We start from the raw sequence: 18363 nt of genomic DNA, 5'->3' as shown, positions 1-18363 counted from the left end.
ACATGTATTTTATTATCATGAAGCTTAGGAATATTTAGCATCCTAATCGGAATATACTTTTTGTAGGAAAAAATGAAAGGGAGTTCTATTCAGGATAAGAGTCATTAGAATCCTTTAAATTAGGAAAACACCTTTAAATTAGGAAAACATAGATGAAGTCCTCGTTTACTGCCATGTGTTCGATTAGATGATGCGTCCTGACGTCGTCGTTTACTGTTGTCATGCCTTCGATTAGATGATGCGTCCTGACGTCGTCGTTTACTGTTGTCATGCCTTCGATTAGATGATGCGTCCTGACGTCGTCGTTTACTGTTGTCATGCCTTCGATTAGATGATGCGTCCTGACGTCGTCGTTTACTGTTGTCATGCCTTCGATTAGATGATGCGTCCTGACGTCGTCGTTTACTGTTGTCATGCCTTCGATTAGATGATGCGTCCTAACGTCGTCGTTTACTGTTGTCATGCCTTCGATTAGATGATGCGTCCTGACGTCGTCGTTTACTGTTGTCATGCCTTCGATTAGATGATGCGTCCTGACGTCGTCGTTTACTGTTGTCATGCCTTCGATTAGATGATGCGTCCTGACGTCGTCGTTTACTGTTGTCATGCCTTCGATTAGATGATGCGTCCTGACGTCGTCGTTTACTGTTGTCATGCCTTCGATTAGATGATGCGTCCTGACGTCGTCGTTTACTGTTGTCATGCCTTCGATTAGATGATGCGTCCTGACGTCGTCGTTTACTGTTGTCATGCCTTCGATTAGATGATGCGTCCTGACGTCGTCGTTTACTGTTGTCATGCCTTCGATTAGATGATGCGTCCTGACGTCGTCGTTTACTGTTGTCATGCCTTCGATTAGATGATGCGTCCTGACGTCGTCGTTTACTGTTGTCATGCCTTCGATTAGATGATGCGTCCTGACGTCGTCGTTTACTGTTGTCATGCCTTCGATTAGATGATGCGTCCTGACGTCGTCGTTTACTGTTGTCATGCCTTCGATTAGATGATGCGTCCTGACGTCGTCGTTTACTGTTGTCATGCCTTCGATTAGATGATGCGTCCTGACGTCGTCGTTTACTGTTGTCATGCCTTCGATTAGATGATGCGTCCTGACGTCGTCGTTTACTGTTGTCATGCCTTCGATTAGATGATGCGTCCTGACGTCGTCGTTTACTGTTGTCATGCCTTCGATTAGATGATGCGTCCTGACGTCGTCGTTTACTGTTGTCATGCCTTCGATTAGATGATGCGTCCTGACGTCGTCGTTTACTGTTGTCATGCCTTCGATTAGATGATGCGTCCTGACGTCGTCGTTTACTGTTGTCATGCCTTCGATTAGATGATGCGTCCTGACGTCGTCGTTTACTGTTGTCATGCCTTCGATTAGATGATGCGTCCTGACGTCGTCGTTTACTGTTGTCATGCCTTCGATTAGATGATGCGTCCTGACGTCGTCGTTTACTGTTGTCATGCCTTCGATTAGATGATGCGTCCTGACGTCGTCGTTTACTGTTGTCATGCCTTCGATTAGATGATGCGTCCTGACGTCGTCGTTTACTGTTGTCATGCCTTCGATTAGATGATGCGTCCTCACGTCGTCGTTTACTGTTGTCATGCCTTCGATTAGATGATGCGTCCTGACGTCGTCGTTTACTGTTGTCATGCCTTCGATTAGATGATGCGTCCTGACGTCGTCGTTTACTGTTGTCATGCCTTCGATTAGATGATGCGTCCTGACGTCGTCGTTTACTGTTGTCATGCCTTCGATTAGATGATGCGTCCTGACGTCGTCGTTTACTGTTGTCATGCCTTCGATTAGATGATGCGTCCTGACGTCGTCGTTTACTGTTGTCATGCCTTCGATTAGATGATGCGTCCTGACGTCGTCGTTTACTGTTGTCATGCCTTCGATTAGATGATGCGTCCTGACGTCGTCGTTTACTGTTGTCATGCCTTCGATTAGATGATGCGTCCTGACGTCGTCGTTTACTGTTGTCATGCCTTCGATTAGATGATGCGTCCTGACGTCGTCGTTTACTGTTGTCATGCCTTCGATTAGATGATGCGTCCTGACGTCGTCGTTTACTGTTGTCATGCCTTCGATTAGATGATGCGTCCTGACGTCGTCGTTTACTGTTGTCATGCCTTCGATTAGATGATGCGTCCTGACGTCGTCGTTTACTGTTGTCATGCCTTCGATTAGATGATGCGTCCTGACGTCGTCGTTTACTGTTGTCATGCCTTCGATTAGATGATGCGTCCTGACGTCGTCGTTTACTGTTGTCATGCCTTCGATTAGATGATGCGTCCTGACGTCGTCGTTTACTGTTGTCATGCCTTCGATTAGATGATGCGTCCTGACGTCGTCGTTTACTGTTGTCATGCCTTCGATTAGATGATGCGTCCTGACGTCGTCGTTTACTGTTGTCATGCCTTCGATTAGATGATGCGTCCTGACGTCGTCGTTTACTGTTGTCATGCCTTCGATTAGATGATGCGTCCTGACGTCGTCGTTTACTGTTGTCATGCCTTCGATTAGATGATGCGTCCTGACGTCGTCGTTTACTGTTGTCATGCCTTCGATTAGATGATGCGTCCTGACGTCGTCGTTTACTGTTGTCATGCCTTCGATTAGATGATGCGTCCTGACGTCGTCGTTTACTGTTGTCATGCCTTCGATTAAATGATGCGTCCTGACGTCGTCGTTTACTGTTGTCATGCCTTCGATTAGATGATGCGTCCTGACGTCGTCGTTTACTGTTGTCATGCCTTCGATTAGATGATGCGTCCTGACGTCGTCGTTTACTGTTGTCATGCCTTCGATTAGATGATGCGTCCTGACGTCGTCGTTTACTGTTGTCATGCCTTCGATTAGATGATGCGTCTTGACGTCGTCGTTTACTGTTGTCATGCCTTCGATTAGATGATGCGTCCTGACGTCGTCGTTTACTGTTGTCATGCCTTCGATTAGATGATGCGTCCTGACGTCGTCGTTTACTGTTGTCATGCCTTCGATTAGATGATGCGTCCTGACGTCGTCGTTTACTGTTGTCATGCCTTCGATTAGATGATGCGTCCTGACGTCGTCGTTTACTGTTGTCATGCCTTCGATTAGATGATGCGTCCTGACGTCGTCGTTTACTGTTGTCATGCCTTCGATTAGATGATGCGTCCTGTCCTCATTTACTGTCATGCCTTCGATTAGATGATGCGTCCTGTCCTCGTTTACTGTTATGTCTTCAATTCGATTGCTCCAGTAGACTACTATGCTTCAGAGATAGTAATCTCATTATTGAGAGTCATTTCAAACGTCTTGGGTTCTTTTCTTGTCTTCAAAACTCTGGTACCTTTCCTTCCCAATCTTAAAGATTCTTCTGAAGTGGATATCATAGTTCCAAGCTTCCCCCAAAAGAGGTTGTTGAAGGGAAGTTTTTCGAGTTCCATTGGGATGAGTTTTATGTTTGGTATTTCCATAGTTCCAAGCTTCCCCCAAAAGAGGTTGTTGAAGGGAAGTTTTTCGAGTTCCATTGGGATGAGTTTTATGTTTGGTATTTGAATTTTATAGTTGTGTAATAGGTTTTTATGAACTTTCAATTTTGTGTCTAATAGATTTATGTACGTTGAAAATATGTTGAAAATATGTTTTTGGTCCCTATTGTTTGGTACTTTTTCAATTTGATCACAAGTGTTTAAAATTTTTAATTTAGTCCATTATGTTTTTTCAATCATACTCTCACGGTTATGAATTATTAAAATTGGTGACATAATAGATAGTGAGTTACTATAAATTTGGAGGAAGAACTATTGCTTCGGAAATGGGAGTAAAAAAATAAATTTTTTATATTTTTGAAACATTGTGGACCAAATTCACTCCAATATTATACATTAAAACGTGGTTGTATTTTATTTGTATTTTAATAAATATGTATCATACTAGAGAATAATAATTTCTAGTATAATAAAAAAAATTGTGGCAGCTATTACAACCTATTTTTAATTTTTCACAAGATTACCGGTCGTTGATCTATGTTCACGTTTGTTTTGCATATCTCCAACTCATGTCATCAACGGTTCACCTAATTACTCTTAAGCAAATAAGTATGTCCAATTTGAGATGTAATAGAGATGAGACCTATTCTGGGACATACAAAGCATTACATATGTATGATCCACGCTTCAATTAGGTTATTCTATACCACCTTAGAAAGCACGCTTCAACTGGGTTATTCTATACCACCTTAGAAAGAAAAGAACTTAAATCAAAATACTTAATAATATTGTAGGGATAATCGTCCCGATCTCTTACTGTGAAACAAAAATATGGCCCCACTATAGCAAGCGGGTTGGTTCCTCTAAGGTGCTCTTGGAGAGAAGACTTTAGAATAAGACTATTGGTTGTTGGTGTTGGTGTCAAATGAGGTAAGTAAAGATAATCTAAGGGTCATCTTAGAGCCCTAAAATTTTCTCGGTAAAAGTGACGAATTGATTGATCCAAAGAAAATTCATTTAGAAGACTATAATAATCTCTCTAGAGCCTAATGTTGAGGATAATCCAAAAATCACCTTAGAGCTTTGAAATTTGCTATAGGAAAATGATAAGTTCACGAGTCTATGAGAGTCGGACACGCCAAGAAGACTCCACTAATCCATTTGGGTTTGATGACAATCATAGGGATAATCTAAGGGTCTCTCGACCTTCAAATTTTTCTCAAAGAAGGCGAAATCACGAGAGAAGAATCTTACACCCATTACACCCAAAAAGACTAGAATAATCCCTCTAAGGTCTTATAACCGTCCAAATACCAGCTTGAAGCCTTTAATATTTTATAAGAAAGTGATAAGTTCACGAATCTAGAGAAAAATCTTCTCTAAAAAAGTGATAAATTCATCAGAGTTATAACCTAAGTTCCCTGGTTGGCCTCATAGCATGCTCTCAACCTTAAGTGATGTTTTGTTAATACGACCAACACATCTAAAATAATATTAACAAAATTGAAAAAAAAAAAAAAAAAAAAAAAAAAAAAAAAGTCAGTTACAAATTATTGAAAAATAATAATTATTAATGATATAAATTATTTTAAATTCTCAACTTCCTCACAATAAATGGTGTAATTAATATTTAAAAAAAGGACCACAATTAATTGCAAAGCCATTTCAACTCTCTCATTAAATAGTTATTAATATTAAAAAAAATAATTTTCTATTATTAAATATTACCTTAAAAATATTAATAAAATCATATCATTTGGCTTTTAATTCAAATATAAATTTCTTAATTTTATATTTATAAATTTTTTCAACCACAAATGAATTATTTAAATTTAATTACATATGAATAAAAAAATTAAAAAAATAGTTAAAATGAAATTAACATAAAAAAATGAATTAATTCAGATTAGAATATAATTTAATGTATTACTTCATACTTAAATAATTTTACAAAAAAAAAAATAATAATAATAAATAATAAAAATTTTCAAACAGTAAAATTTATATTTAAGGTTAAAAATGGTAAGAGGAGATTGCTTGAGGTTCTTCTCTTCGTCTGTTCATTGAAAATGGCATTGCCTAATAAAACTCTTCATTGACTTCGCTAAATCTCTCTCTCTCTCTGTTTCTCTCTCCGGTTTCTTTTTCTAGTAGTTAATAGGTAGAGAATTTCTTCTTGGGGCCTGGCCTGCAGTCAATCACAGTGGAATCGAAGGTTGTTCGTAAGGCCAGGGAATTGAATTGACTGAGAAGCACTGCCGGATTCAAAATCAACCGTTCTATCTATTTGTTTATTCAAAATCAAGGGGAAGTTTGAGACTAAGACTTTGATCTTTCTATATTCCCCTGTTTCTTATTTGGTTTATCCATTGCTGTTAGTCTATAAATCTGAGCTGAGCATCGATTTTAGTTGATTTTTGGTTCTGGGTTTTGGTTTAATCTCTGTTTGATTTGGGGGTTTGGTCTTAGTTATGGAGATTGCAAGATTTTCTATAGTGAACTTGTTGTTAGTGATTTCGTTTTTGTCGAGTGGGGATTGTAATTTGGTGTTTAAGGTTCAGCATAAATTCAATGGTCGACAGAGGTCGTTGAGTGCGTTCAAAGCCCACGATATGCACCGTCGCGGTAGATTTCTTTCTGCTATTGATCTTGAATTGGGTGGCAATGGACATCCTTCTGAATCTGGGTTAGTCTTGATTTCTATTGTGATTATTTGCTATACACTGAAAATTATGGTGTTTTTTATGCGGTAATCTTGATTAGTAATTGCTTATTTAGTGGATAATTTATTCCATTCTGATGTTCTTTCAAAAAGGGCTGGTGTTATTGGATTCTTTTCTACCTCTTTTTAGTAAACACTGTATGGAATCTTTATTTTTTCCTTTTTGTTTTGGCTTTGTGAAATCAATCACTGCTCAAGTTCTTAATTGCTCAAGTTTTTAATTGCTTCAGATCGTAAGAGGAGATTTTTTTCGTGCTTTTTTTGGAAATCCTTGCCTCAAAGTTCTCTTATTCATATTCATTATTGGATGGTGGAAGTAATTATATGCTTTCAGGCTGTACTTTGCTAAAATTGGGCTTGGGACACCAGCCAAGGACTATTATGTTCAAGTGGATACAGGAAGTGACCTCTTATGGGTGAATTGTGCAGGCTGTACAAACTGTCCAAGGAAAAGTGATCTTGGTGTATGTCTCCTGAACTTTAAATTCTTGTTGAATTTCATATTATATTCAGAAGTACACCAACCATTTGTAACTTGTTTTCGTATTGCACCGATCATAGTTTCCGAGCTATACTCTGATTATTTTTGAAGAAACATTAATTATACGATTGTTCGTTACAGATAGAACTGACTTTATACAATCCATCAAGCTCTAGTACTTCAAACCTGGTAACTTGTGATCAAGATTTTTGCACTTCCTCACACGATGGTCCAATTCCCGGCTGCACGCCTGATCTGAACTGTGAATATACAGTTTCATATGGAGATGGAAGCTCAACTACTGGGTATTTTGTGGAGGATCGTGTAGTACTTGATCAAGTAACGGGAAATTTTCGAACTGCATCTACAAATGGGAGTATAGTATTTGGGTAAGAATATCATTTTCTACGTTACCATTTATTTCAGCACTGTGTCGAGCAACCGAACTTTTGGGTCCTGTTGCTTAGTTTAAGGAATGTGATGCCTTTGAGGGATATTTTGACGTTGACTGTCACAAAAAGAACAGAGGACTTTTTAGATGCTTTGGGATTGTTGATGTTTATGATATACCTTGAACAAGTAAGTTCAAGTCATTTGGAGCATAAACTATATACTTTCTGAAATTCTTTTATTTTTTGTGAGAAGGACGCTGGGCCCCGAAGTAGGGTGGACTGTGAGATCCCACATCGATTGGGGAGGAGAACGAACCATTCTTTATAAGAGTGTGGAAACTTCTCCCTAGCAGACGCGTTTTAAAAACCTTGAGGGAAGGTCGGAAGGAAAAACCTAAAGAGGACAATATCTGCTAGTGGTGGACTTGGGTCGTTACATTTTTAGATGAATATTAGAAAACCTATCCTGTTATTTGTTTGTGTTTGAAGTAGTATATAGTAGAAAACCTAGCGGTGGGCTTGGGCCGTTGTTTGTTTTTGTTCTTCTATTTCTTCATGCTTATTTTTGTTTTCCTTGATGGATAGTTGTGGTGCTCAACAATCTGGCCAACTAGGTGCAACATCTGCTGCGGTCGATGGGATACTTGGTTTCGGACAATCAAATTCATCCATGATTTCGCAGCTGGCTTCATTAGGAAAAGTTAGAAGGATTTTTGCTCATTGCTTGGATAACATTAAAGGAGGTGGAATTTTTGCCATTGGGGAGGTGGTGCAGCCAAAAGTCCACACCACTCCATTGGTGCAGCAACAGTATGTTATACTTCCCTGCATTTAGTAATCTTTGTCATCTTGAATCTAAACTGTTGATTTACTTTAACTAGTACAAGTGATGAGTTAATAGCATATTTTGTTTTGAACTTTTTCATATCTATGTGAAAAATTCAAGAGGGAAAAAGGAATTAACCATCTGTTTGTGGAAGATAAATTGAACATTGTTCCATTATTGTTCTCTGCCGAAAGGAATTCATGAAACCTTATCCCTTTCAAGGAGAATTTCATGGAGAAAAATAATATCCTTAGCAAAGAGTTGAACAATAGATGAAGTTGTAAGAAAGAGGAGTTGGAAAAAGGTGTTGGGTTGAACAAAAATGATATGATATCTTTAACAATCCATCTCAACAAAAAATGACCCGGATCATATCATGTAGAGTTGTGACTTTGATCGAAGACTGGCGCAATTTTTTTAAGGTGCTCAGCTTTTGTTAGCTCCTAGAGTTGCAAAGAGGCGTTTCAGGCGCTTTTCGTTCATCTGCCCTTTTGTGATAAAGGGAGGTTTTTGTCGCAAACTTCTGTGTGTGCTATTTTGTGGGGTCTTTGAGTAGAGAGAGACAACATAATTTTCGGAGGACGTAAGAGTTCTTTTAGCGATGTTTGGTCCCTTGTTAGATTCTTTTTTTTTTTGGGTCCCTCAAAGGCAGGGTGAAAGCGTTTGAAAATAATCCAATTACGATACGCTATCGGTATCCTCAATAGTGTTTTTGTTGTTATCGAACATGGGGTAGAATTTTGGATGCTCGTAGGGAAGGAGAATTGCAAGCAATCAGCCCCGTTCCGGTGCTTTGTTGCTTATTTAACCCTTCTCAAACACAGATTAGTATTTTACATGCATTTATATATCTTCTTTTTAAATATTTCGCTTTCTTTTCTTAATTAGTAGCCTTGGACTTAGTTATTTCATCATCAACTTTAGGGCACATTACAATGTGGCTATGAAGGCAATTGAGGTTGGCGGTGACATGCTGAATCTCCCCACAGATGTTTTTGACACTGATTTAAGCAGAGGAACAATTATTGACAGTGGCACGACGTTAGCTTATCTTCCAGACGAGATTTATGAACCATTAATAGCAAAGGTACACTAAGTAATTTTTTTTTATTTTACGTTTTTGTTAATCGTTTCCCGTCAAAAACAATATTTAAAGTTCGTATTTTTAGAAACTGAAATTGTCTTTACTATGTTAGATTTTTGCAGGGCAGACTGGACTGAAGTTGCATACTGTTGAAAAACAGTTTACTTGCTTTCAATACAACGGAAAGTAAGATGACATGATACCTTCCTGGCTAACTTCTATTCGTCTTTGTTAAATGTATAAAATAGCTATCTTATTGTTCAACCTTTGATGTTCATTTCGGGGTCGGTCTTATTTCATTCACATGATCGTTAAATGTGTTGCTGGTTGAGGTTCTTATTTATTTCTTTTTATTTGGTCAGTTTTTTCTAGATTCATGAGCAAAGATTTGTTAGTGTTCTTCCCGAGTAAATGATATCCATGTCAAAAAATAGTAGTACAAAGTGTCTGGGGAAAAAGAGATATCTCGAATTGGGGCACAAACTGTTCATCATATTAAAAATAGTTAAAATGGATTCTTGTTAAAAGTCATGTTAGAGATACCCTCTAGGATCTTTGGTTCAAGTCCGAGCTTAATAACTTGAAACTCTGTCATCTCTAGAGTTGGTCTTGGGATAGGAGGACCCTCTCTAGTTGGTGTAACAACCTAAGCCCACCACTAGCCGATATTGTCCTCTTTGAACTTTCCCTTCTGGCCTTCCCCTCAAAGTTTTTAGAACGTGTCTGTTAGGGAGAGGTTTCCACACCCTTATGAATAATGATGTGAGATTTCACAATCCACTCCCCTTCGGGGCCCAGTGTCCTTGCTTGCACATCGCCTCGTGTCCACCTCCACACCTTTACAAAGAATGTTTCGTTTTCCTTCCCAACCGATGTGAGATTTCACATGTGGTCATGAGCATAATGCAAAAAGTGAGGCCCCAAACTCTGCATATCTTAAATATAATAAGCATCATAAGAGTTTAGCATATTGCATAGTTTACTTTACCTAATCAAAACATCCTTCAACATGTTGAGACTAGAACATCTTATTAATATCGCTACGCTTAAAACATTCATTATCTGAACATTTTCTTAAAAGTTTCTCATTTGGCTTTTATGTTCTTCATGCAGCATTGATGACGGATTTCCTGATGTTACATTTCACTTTGAAGGTTCACTATCTTTGAGAGTTCGTCCTCGTGAGTATCTGTTTGATATTGATGTGAGTGAATTGAACTTTGAAGTATGACCAGACTTCCTTTTCTCATGCTTTATTGATGCTGACCCCAATAATAAAAATTTGGGCTAATAATGTCAATGATAGGAATATTAGCAAAAAAAAAAAAAATTAATTTGATAATTACTTAAAGAAGAACATATGAGAATGTCTAAGCTGTGATTTGATAAATTTTGCAGAGTGATAAATGGTGTGTCGGTTGGCAAAACAGTGGTGCCCAATCTAGGGATGGAAAGGGTATGATTCTGTTGGGAGGTCAGTGAAAAGACAATGAACTCGTTTATTATTTCATCACTTCAAATTATGAAATTCTGCTGCTGCAATTTGCCTTACTTGGGTGTTCCTTCTTGGGATACACATGATTGTTAACCAGTTTTCTTTTTTCATTTGTTTCTGATTTCAGATTTGGTGCTTCAAAATAGACTCGTGCTATACGACTTGGAAAATCAGACCATCGGTTGGACAGAGTACAACTGTGAGTACACTCGACTCTTATTTAGCATTAGATAAATTTCGAGTACACTTGTAACAGCCCAAGTCCAAAGATACGCTTTTTAAAAATCTTGAGGGGAAGCCTGAAAGGGAAAGCCCAAAGAGGACACAATAATTGCTAGCGGTGGGCTTGGGCCGTTACAACAACACTTGACTCTTATTTTCTATGTTTCATACGACCCTGCCTTACAAATTTACATGCCTGTGATGCCTGTGATGCCTATGCCCAGCTTTCTGATTGAATTGCTTTACTGGTTGAAAACAGTAGATTTTTATGCTCTTTCTATTCAAACTTTTGTTAACTATTTGTTTAAACTTGAAAAAGAAATTCATTGGCGTCATATGTTAGCAAGCACTTATTGTTTACGTCTGATGGACCAACAAGTAATGATTTGGTACAATGTGACATAAAGGGTAGGCCAATTATAGATAAAGTAAGGGCAGGTAGGACAAAAACGAGTTCGACGGGTCGGTGGCGGGTTGCTTTTAAATTGGTTTTGGTCTTACTCTTTTTGGCTGGCTTCTCTGTTGTACAAGGTTGTGTTAAATCATGTAGGTCCATGTTCCTCAATATAGTAACAGTGTTGGATGGTTCTGTTGAAATGTTAATATGTTTGAATGGGGAATTGCAGGCTCTTCAAGCATTAAGGTGAGGGATGAGAAGAGCGGAGGCATATATACAGTTGGGCCTCATGATCTTTCTTCAGCTTCTTCTCTAAGAACTGGAAGAACATCAGTGGTGTTGTTCATACTAATGCTTACCATGCTTCATTCTTTTACAAACTAAAAACTAAACAAACATAACATTGTTTTCAAAGTGACTTGAGTTCAACATAAAAAATAGTATGAACAACACCACTCATTCTTTTTCATCATTGAATTGGTTCTTTAAGATCCATTTCCCAATACTGAATTATTCTTTGGGCTTTGTGTAAACAACTTATCCTTTCCATTCATAGGCCTCAACTTAATTCATATATATATAAACTTTATTGTAATGTTTATCTATGTGTTATCCATTCGAAAAAGATTAAATTATAAATTCGATGGTTTGTATTTAGTCTATAGATAAGATCAAATCATGAATTGTTCATCGAGGAGAAACTATTTATGAGATTTTATCAAATAAATACAAAATTACTCGAAGAAAATATAAAAATCAATATAATATAATTTATATATATATATATATATATATATATATATGGAAAATTGGATAATGACACCATTAATTCACATACTAAATATTGCAAGCCTTATCTGTTTCTGTAACTTTTGAGTGGAGCTCATAATTAGTCTCACTAATTTCTTTTCTTAGCCACATATTTACATAAGGTCGCAAATTGCATGTCTTTCTCACAGTTAGGTGCACATATGAGAACTCATGACCACAAATATTTATTCTAATAAATTTGTGTTTGTGGCTTCAAAATATAGGTTTAATTTAAGTCTCATAGCTTCTAGCTCCTCGACTCTCGTATGCTCTCATCATTAGTCGTGTAAGCTCAGGTACCTCTTGAAAAAAAAAAAAAAACTAGAATTCGGTCTCATAGAACCTTAGAGCTCTGCAGCACTGGTATGCCCTCGTCATTAGTCGTGCAAGCATAGGTATCACTTGAAAAAAAAAAAAAAAGTGTTATACGAATGAGTATAAGAATATACTTATATATATCTATAGGTAACCCATCACAAGAATACTATTGTATAGTAAAGAATCAATGTGTTGGTGAGGGGATTGCTCCAAAAAGGGAGCTAAAAAAATCAGACAGAAGAAGGATGAATGTCCAGCCCCTACTTTTAGGTCCAAAAAGGCAAACAACTGAAAGAAAATCAGCACTTTTCAACGCAAAGTGAAACAAAGTTCAAACAATGTGGCAGTCCACATCAAAGCAAATTGAAGATTTGCAAAGCAAGTTGAATTTTAGGCTTTACAATCACAAAATTTATTAACATTACAAATAACAAACAATTCGTACAAGAAAAATTATTAGAACAATAAAGGATGGCAAGTTGATCCTACAAAACTCGAATTTTACTGATATGACAGAGTCGTCGACTATTCCCCAGACGCACTAATAAGGTCGGGCCGACCTCTCTCGAGTTCAATTCTTATGTGATTTCTTTTCTTCTCCTACAGAAAGAATAACAGAAGCAACAAAAAGTAAAACATAATAAACTTTACCAAAACAAGGCACTGATGGATATCTTCTGAACTTCCCCATTTACTTCCGCCCTTTCTTATCTTCTTTTCCAGGATCGAATCTCGGCAGGTTTACCAGAGTATTTACGCGTGAGACGCCTTCCAGGGCAGACCATTCTATTCCCATTTCTAAATGTTCTTCCTCCTTCGATTCATCTTCTTCTTCGCTTCCATCCTCCGGAGTTTCCTTGCAGATTTGGACGGTTCCCGAATGATTCAGACCATTTGGGCTAGAGAAATCTTCACTCTCAACTGCATTGCTGATGTGATCTATTAAACTTTGTTGCACCTCTGGTTTGGTATTGGAAGCAGATGATAGATTTCCGGAGTTCGAGTCAAGAAAAAGGCAAACGACCGCACAGTCATCAATCTTGGAAGTTGGGTACTTATATTTCCATGCTTTCACGGCTGTCTCAACTAAAGTTCGAGCTGCAGTAGTGCGTTTTGGAGCCGATGCAATGACATTAACAACCTCTTTGTTTGATAGCACATCCCATATCTGCAAAAAGAAACACAAACCAAACTCTGAGAATAACAGAAGGAGGAGGATCCCTTTTTAAAAGAAAATTGCAGAATAAATTGCTCTCATACTCCATCTGTAGCCAGAACAATGAATTCGTCTTTTTCAGTGAGCCGTCGATATGATATTTCAGGTACAGAGATTAGACCAAAGTCTTTGAGGCAGAAATCTCCGAATGCTCGTGCCATGGCAAGTCCAGGAGAGTTGCTGTTTGGAAGCCAAACTCGAGGAACATCAGGTTCGTCGTGGAGAGCAAAGACACGACCTCTACACTTACGGATTCTCTCTGCTTCAGCTGTTAGTGGGAAAGAATCATCGTAAAAATTCTTTCAGTAAACCAGTAAGTCGGGAAGGAAGTATAGGGAGAGAGGAGCAGACTACAGTCAAGTAATTACAAAGTAACTAAGCATTTGGCTCATAAGAGCGCAGTCCGAAGTACCGTACTTCAATGATTCCTACCGAGAAAGCTAGTTATGAATCTTATGATCAAGAAATATAATTCATTGCACAAAATTTCCTTATGGTCCAAAATAACACATTTTTTAAAACATCAAATTTCAATTGAATTGCTCTTATAACAAAATGATATTCTACAGAGGGGAGGTCAGCAGAAAGGCAAAAACCTGGAAGATTTGGCTTCAGATCCACAGTCAATTGAATTGCAACAAGAGAGTCATCTTTATCTCTCGTACCCAGAACAGCTCGGGAGTCCCCAACGTTTCCAATGACAAGATCCTGACCCTGAAAAACGGTAACTTATGAGCAAAGAACACACATATCTTATCTCAAATCAAATCCGAAACATTTCATTTTTAACATGAAACAGCACCTGTTTAACCATAGTCACTGCCGTTGTGCCACTACAGAAGCTATCTATACCTTGGTGCATTCTGAGTTCCCTATCCATAACCCTAAAAGCCTTAAGAAATGACTCCTTCAAGGCATGGAAAATTTCAGGTTGCTTTTCTGCTCCATCACCATCAGTGGATGCCCTAAACTCTTCATCAGCAGATAAAAAGGAGGTAGCTTCATCTGAGTTCACACTTCCAGTATTGAGGCTTATCTCTCTAAGAACATCATCTGTGGTCAAGTTGACCTCCCAATGTGTACTTAACATCAGAGGAAGAGAATCCCTCACTTTCTTCGCAACCATATGACCGTACGGGCCGTGGCCATCAAAAACCCCACAGAAGATCGTATCAGTTCTAGAGCCAAAATTCTGAAACCGCAGTTGAAATCAGAATTAGTCCAAACATGTGATATATGGAGTTTCAGATAGAAAGAAGGGTATGATGCCGATGCACATTCTAATATTATATCACAAATGGAGAAAAAAATAGAAAAAAAGAACCTAGTGGTTGACCCCACTCAAAGAAGCCATGAACAAAAAGAAGAACACACAAAAGCATAACAGACAGACCCCAAAGGGTGCCCACCGCCCAGGTGGTAACGAGCAAGGGATGTTTGAAGATACTCTTTTAAGATCTCAGATTCAAACTCATGATGAAAACTTAAACGTGTGATCTTCAACCACATAATTGAGGGTAAAACAAAAGTTAAGTAAAGAAGAAGCAACACAACAGCCCAAGTGATGTAATCTCTGTTGGATCAGATAATTAATTAACAAAACAGGAACCAAAGCAAGCAAGAAATTAAATGAACCCTTGAACAAACTCGTGGCCATATATTAATTTCCCAACATCTTTTGGCTTGGATCTAAGATTAAAGGTATTAACAAGAGCAAAATAGTTGTTGAAAGGAGAACAAACCTCCCAAACAATCATGGCATCCTGATTGGTTCCTTTCTTGCCCTGCTGCGTGAACAAAGAGGCGAAATCAGTGAAGCCATTGCCGAACACCCTACCAGGGATCCGATGGAGAGACAGATCCCCAAAGGAAGAGCTCCGAGAACCATTTCGTCTCTTGCTCCTGCTTCGATGATAGTGCTTAGCCGGAGAGGTCGGGGAACCAGGAATGGGGCTCCTGCTTTCCGCAGACAAGCAGGACCCCATTCGAAGTGCCCTAACAATGCTTAGAATGCACTCCAGGCCACCTGCCCTGTCGAACCCCCGACCCCCACCACTTTCTCCGTACCGATCCGTCAGGAACCCTCTTCCGTCCCTCCCCTTAAGGGACACTCCCTCCAAGTCTCAACACAAATCCTTTCAATCCCACATCACCAGATCCTTCAATCAACCTTTACGGAATTGGGAATTGGGAATTTGGAATTGAATTGAAAAACAAATACGAGAATCTATCTCTTCTCCACCTTTTTTATGTTCGTTTCCGCTTTAATCGTAAAAGAACAATCGAAAAGAAGATAGCGATAAAAGTGCAGATCTACCTTGGCATGCAAATGGGGTACGATGATTATGATGATAGCCTCCGATACCGGCGATTTGAGCCCCGAAATCGAAGAAATCAATCGAAAAGGAGATGAGTTTTGGAATCAAATCGAGTTTTGTGGGGAGGGGAAAAAACAGAGACGATAAGGAATCGGAATGGATTAGAGAACAGGGAATCGAAACATGTGGGTAAATAAGAAAAGGGAAGATCAGAGAGGAGAGAGAGAGAAGAAAAAGGATTGAACGAAGAGAAAAAATAGGAACCAAGAAAGTGATGACTTTGTCTATAAAATAGAGAACTTTGTCCATCACTCTCTCAAATCTCCACAAATTTGCATTACTTTTTCCTTTTAATTATATTTTAATATCTTACCTTTATTATCGTTTCTTCTTAATTTCCATCTTTGACTTTACGAGTCACGGCGAGCAAATTGGGAAAAGCCCAACTTGAGAATTGGGTGTCCTCGACATTCGAATTGTAGCCTGGAGAAGCGTCTTCAATGACGGACCGGGCACAAGTCCCCTAGATGGGGGCGCTAAAGAGGGTGAAAGCCCTGTTGCGCTTGGACCCTGTTGCACCACGAGGCGCTGTCAATGAATCGGATTGTTTGGGAATCCAACCTCAATCGGATGGTAAATTCTATCCAAGACTAAATACGGGCAAGAGACCGATAGCAATCAAGTACCGCGAGAGAAAGATGAAAAAAAAACTTTGGAAAGAGAGTCAAACTGTGCTTGAAATTGAGTTAGGGTCAAATCTGAGCTAACTTATTATCTCAATTCATCCAAACGTCTCAAATTCACAAATATATATATATATATATATATATATATATATATATATATATTTTTTTTTTTTTTTTTTTTTTTTTTAAGACCTCTTTGTTGAATTAAAAAATAGATAAAAAAAAAATAAAAATTGTTATTGGTTGATTTTTAAATTTATATATATATATATATATATATATATGTGTATGTATAATTAGTAAATACTTAGGTAGATATATGCCTAAAATTGTAAGTAATTTTCCAAATGGGTTTAAATTTCAATGAAAATATAAATTTAGGGTTAAAAAATAAAAGTTTTTGCAAATTTAGAAAGGAGTAATATAAAATAAATATGGAAATTAAAGAACTAATCAAATGTTACGGTTAATTAATTAAGGAAGAAAAAAGTAATTAAAACAGTACATAAAAGTCTTTTATTTAAATTAAAAAATTGATTTTATTCCAAAAACGAAAAAAATTCAAACAACGGGAAGGAACGTTTTGTATTTATATTTATAAATATCAATAAAATTATTAGAGATGAAAATGATGATAGTCTAAGACCATGAAAATAAAATATCCCCAAAACACTTAAGACCCCACCGTGGATGCTCCCTTAGGTATATATGTGGACTTAGCTTTCTAGCTTTCCAAATCTGACTCTCGAGGCCATGCCACTACTAATATGCTCGTTTATGACCTCTGACCTCTTGATCAAAGTTACATGTCAATCAGATATTGACACTGTAAGTCTACCACTAGTAGATATTGTTCGCTTTGACCCGATAGACCCGATAGATATTGTTCATTTTGATCCGATACGTGTCGTCGTTAGTCTCACAATTTGGAGAGGTATCTACACTCTTATAAGAAATGTTTTGTTCCCTTCTCCAACCGCTATTGTTTGTATGTATAAAATTAAGCCAAGCAGACTTTGGATATACAATTTTCAACCTCTAAGTCCGTTCATATAGGGCTAATATGAACGGGTTTAGAATATAATTTAATTAGTTAATCGTGCAAGAGGATCAATTTTAATATATTATATATTAGATAATAATAATGTAAAAAGTATAGTATAAAACATGTGCACCTAACACGTGAAGAACTACTAACATATCTTTTTGCAGATCGGTCCTTATCATCCATGGCTACATTGTTACGTTATTCATAGACCAATTTCCAGTCATTGAAACTTGGGACTACACTTTGAATCATTTAACTTTTGACCCCTAACTATTTTGGTACTTTAAAGAATTGTTTAATAATTCTCAATTTAAATTAGGACCTCCCTAAAAAATAAATATAAACATGTCACGATGCTACTAAAGGTATGAAACATGAAACACGAAACTCGACTTTATCTTCAGCTGCAACTCTATACATCGTTTATAAACAATAATTTTATGATGTAGAGATCTAATCAAGAATTTTTAATATAATAGGGGCAAAATTATTTCGTAGTACTTTTAAGTTTACAAGTTTCGAACACGTCAAAAACCTTTCAATTTCATGTCAATCATGTCGCCAAATTATTCAACATTTAATTTTCACAAATCTGTTTTATAAGTCGATGAAAGTTAAGAAATCTTAAACATGAAATTAAAAGGTAAAAACATTAATGAAAACCTTAGAACCTCAAAGGAAAAAAAAAAAAACAAACGAAGTTAATCTCAAATTTAAAGTACTCACACGAGAAAAACATGTAATATTCAAAGTCTACTAAAGTATCTTCGAAGGTCGATGATTCGATCTATGACTCTGTTTTGAAACTCTCACATTCAATAATAACTATTACAATCTCTCGAGTAACTTTTCTTTGACA

At 37.5% G+C, this 18363-nt stretch overlaps 2 protein-coding genes across 3 annotated transcripts; one reads left to right on the top strand and one right to left on the bottom strand.

Annotated features, from left to right (window-relative positions):
- The first annotated feature begins 5542 nt into the window (after window positions 1-5542).
- LOC111789249 (aspartic proteinase 36) lies at window positions 5543-11707 on the top strand. The gene is made up of 10 exons (XM_023669965.2): window positions 5543-6175; window positions 6546-6675; window positions 6834-7081; window positions 7670-7894; window positions 8835-8997; window positions 9107-9180; window positions 10108-10198; window positions 10393-10468; window positions 10617-10688; window positions 11338-11707. The coding sequence occupies exons 1-10, from the start codon at window positions 5961-5963 to the stop codon at window positions 11490-11492; spliced, it is 1449 nt and encodes a 482-aa protein (XP_023525733.2). The 5' UTR covers window positions 5543-5960; the 3' UTR covers window positions 11493-11707.
- Window positions 11708-12080: 373 nt separating this feature from the next.
- LOC111788556 (putative protein phosphatase 2C 33) lies at window positions 12081-16041 on the bottom strand. Of its 2 annotated transcripts, XM_023668918.2 has the most exons (6): window positions 15195-16041; window positions 14255-14644; window positions 14049-14166; window positions 13497-13720; window positions 12888-13404; window positions 12081-12319 (listed from the first exon to the last, which is right to left on the bottom strand). In XM_023668918.2, exons 1-5 carry the CDS (start codon window positions 15435-15437, stop codon window positions 12928-12930), a joined length of 1452 nt encoding a protein of 483 aa, XP_023524686.2. In that variant the 5' UTR covers window positions 15438-16041; the 3' UTR covers window positions 12081-12319; window positions 12888-12927. The 2 variants fall into 2 exon arrangements, with proteins under 2 accessions (XP_023524686.2, XP_023524685.2); XM_023668917.2 differs by lacking the exon at window positions 12081-12319 and having other exon boundaries at window positions 12526-13404; window positions 15195-16040.
- Between the last annotated feature and the right edge of the window lie 2322 nt (window positions 16042-18363).

Source organism: Cucurbita pepo, chromosome 2 (assembly GCF_057944985.1).
Source record: "Cucurbita pepo subsp. pepo isolate OVF chromosome 2, ASM5794498v1, whole genome shotgun sequence".
NCBI lineage: Eukaryota > Viridiplantae > Streptophyta > Magnoliopsida > Cucurbitales > Cucurbitaceae > Cucurbita > Cucurbita pepo.
The sequence above is the reverse complement of the archived record's forward strand: the minus strand, read 5'-3'. Positions and strand labels throughout refer to the sequence as shown.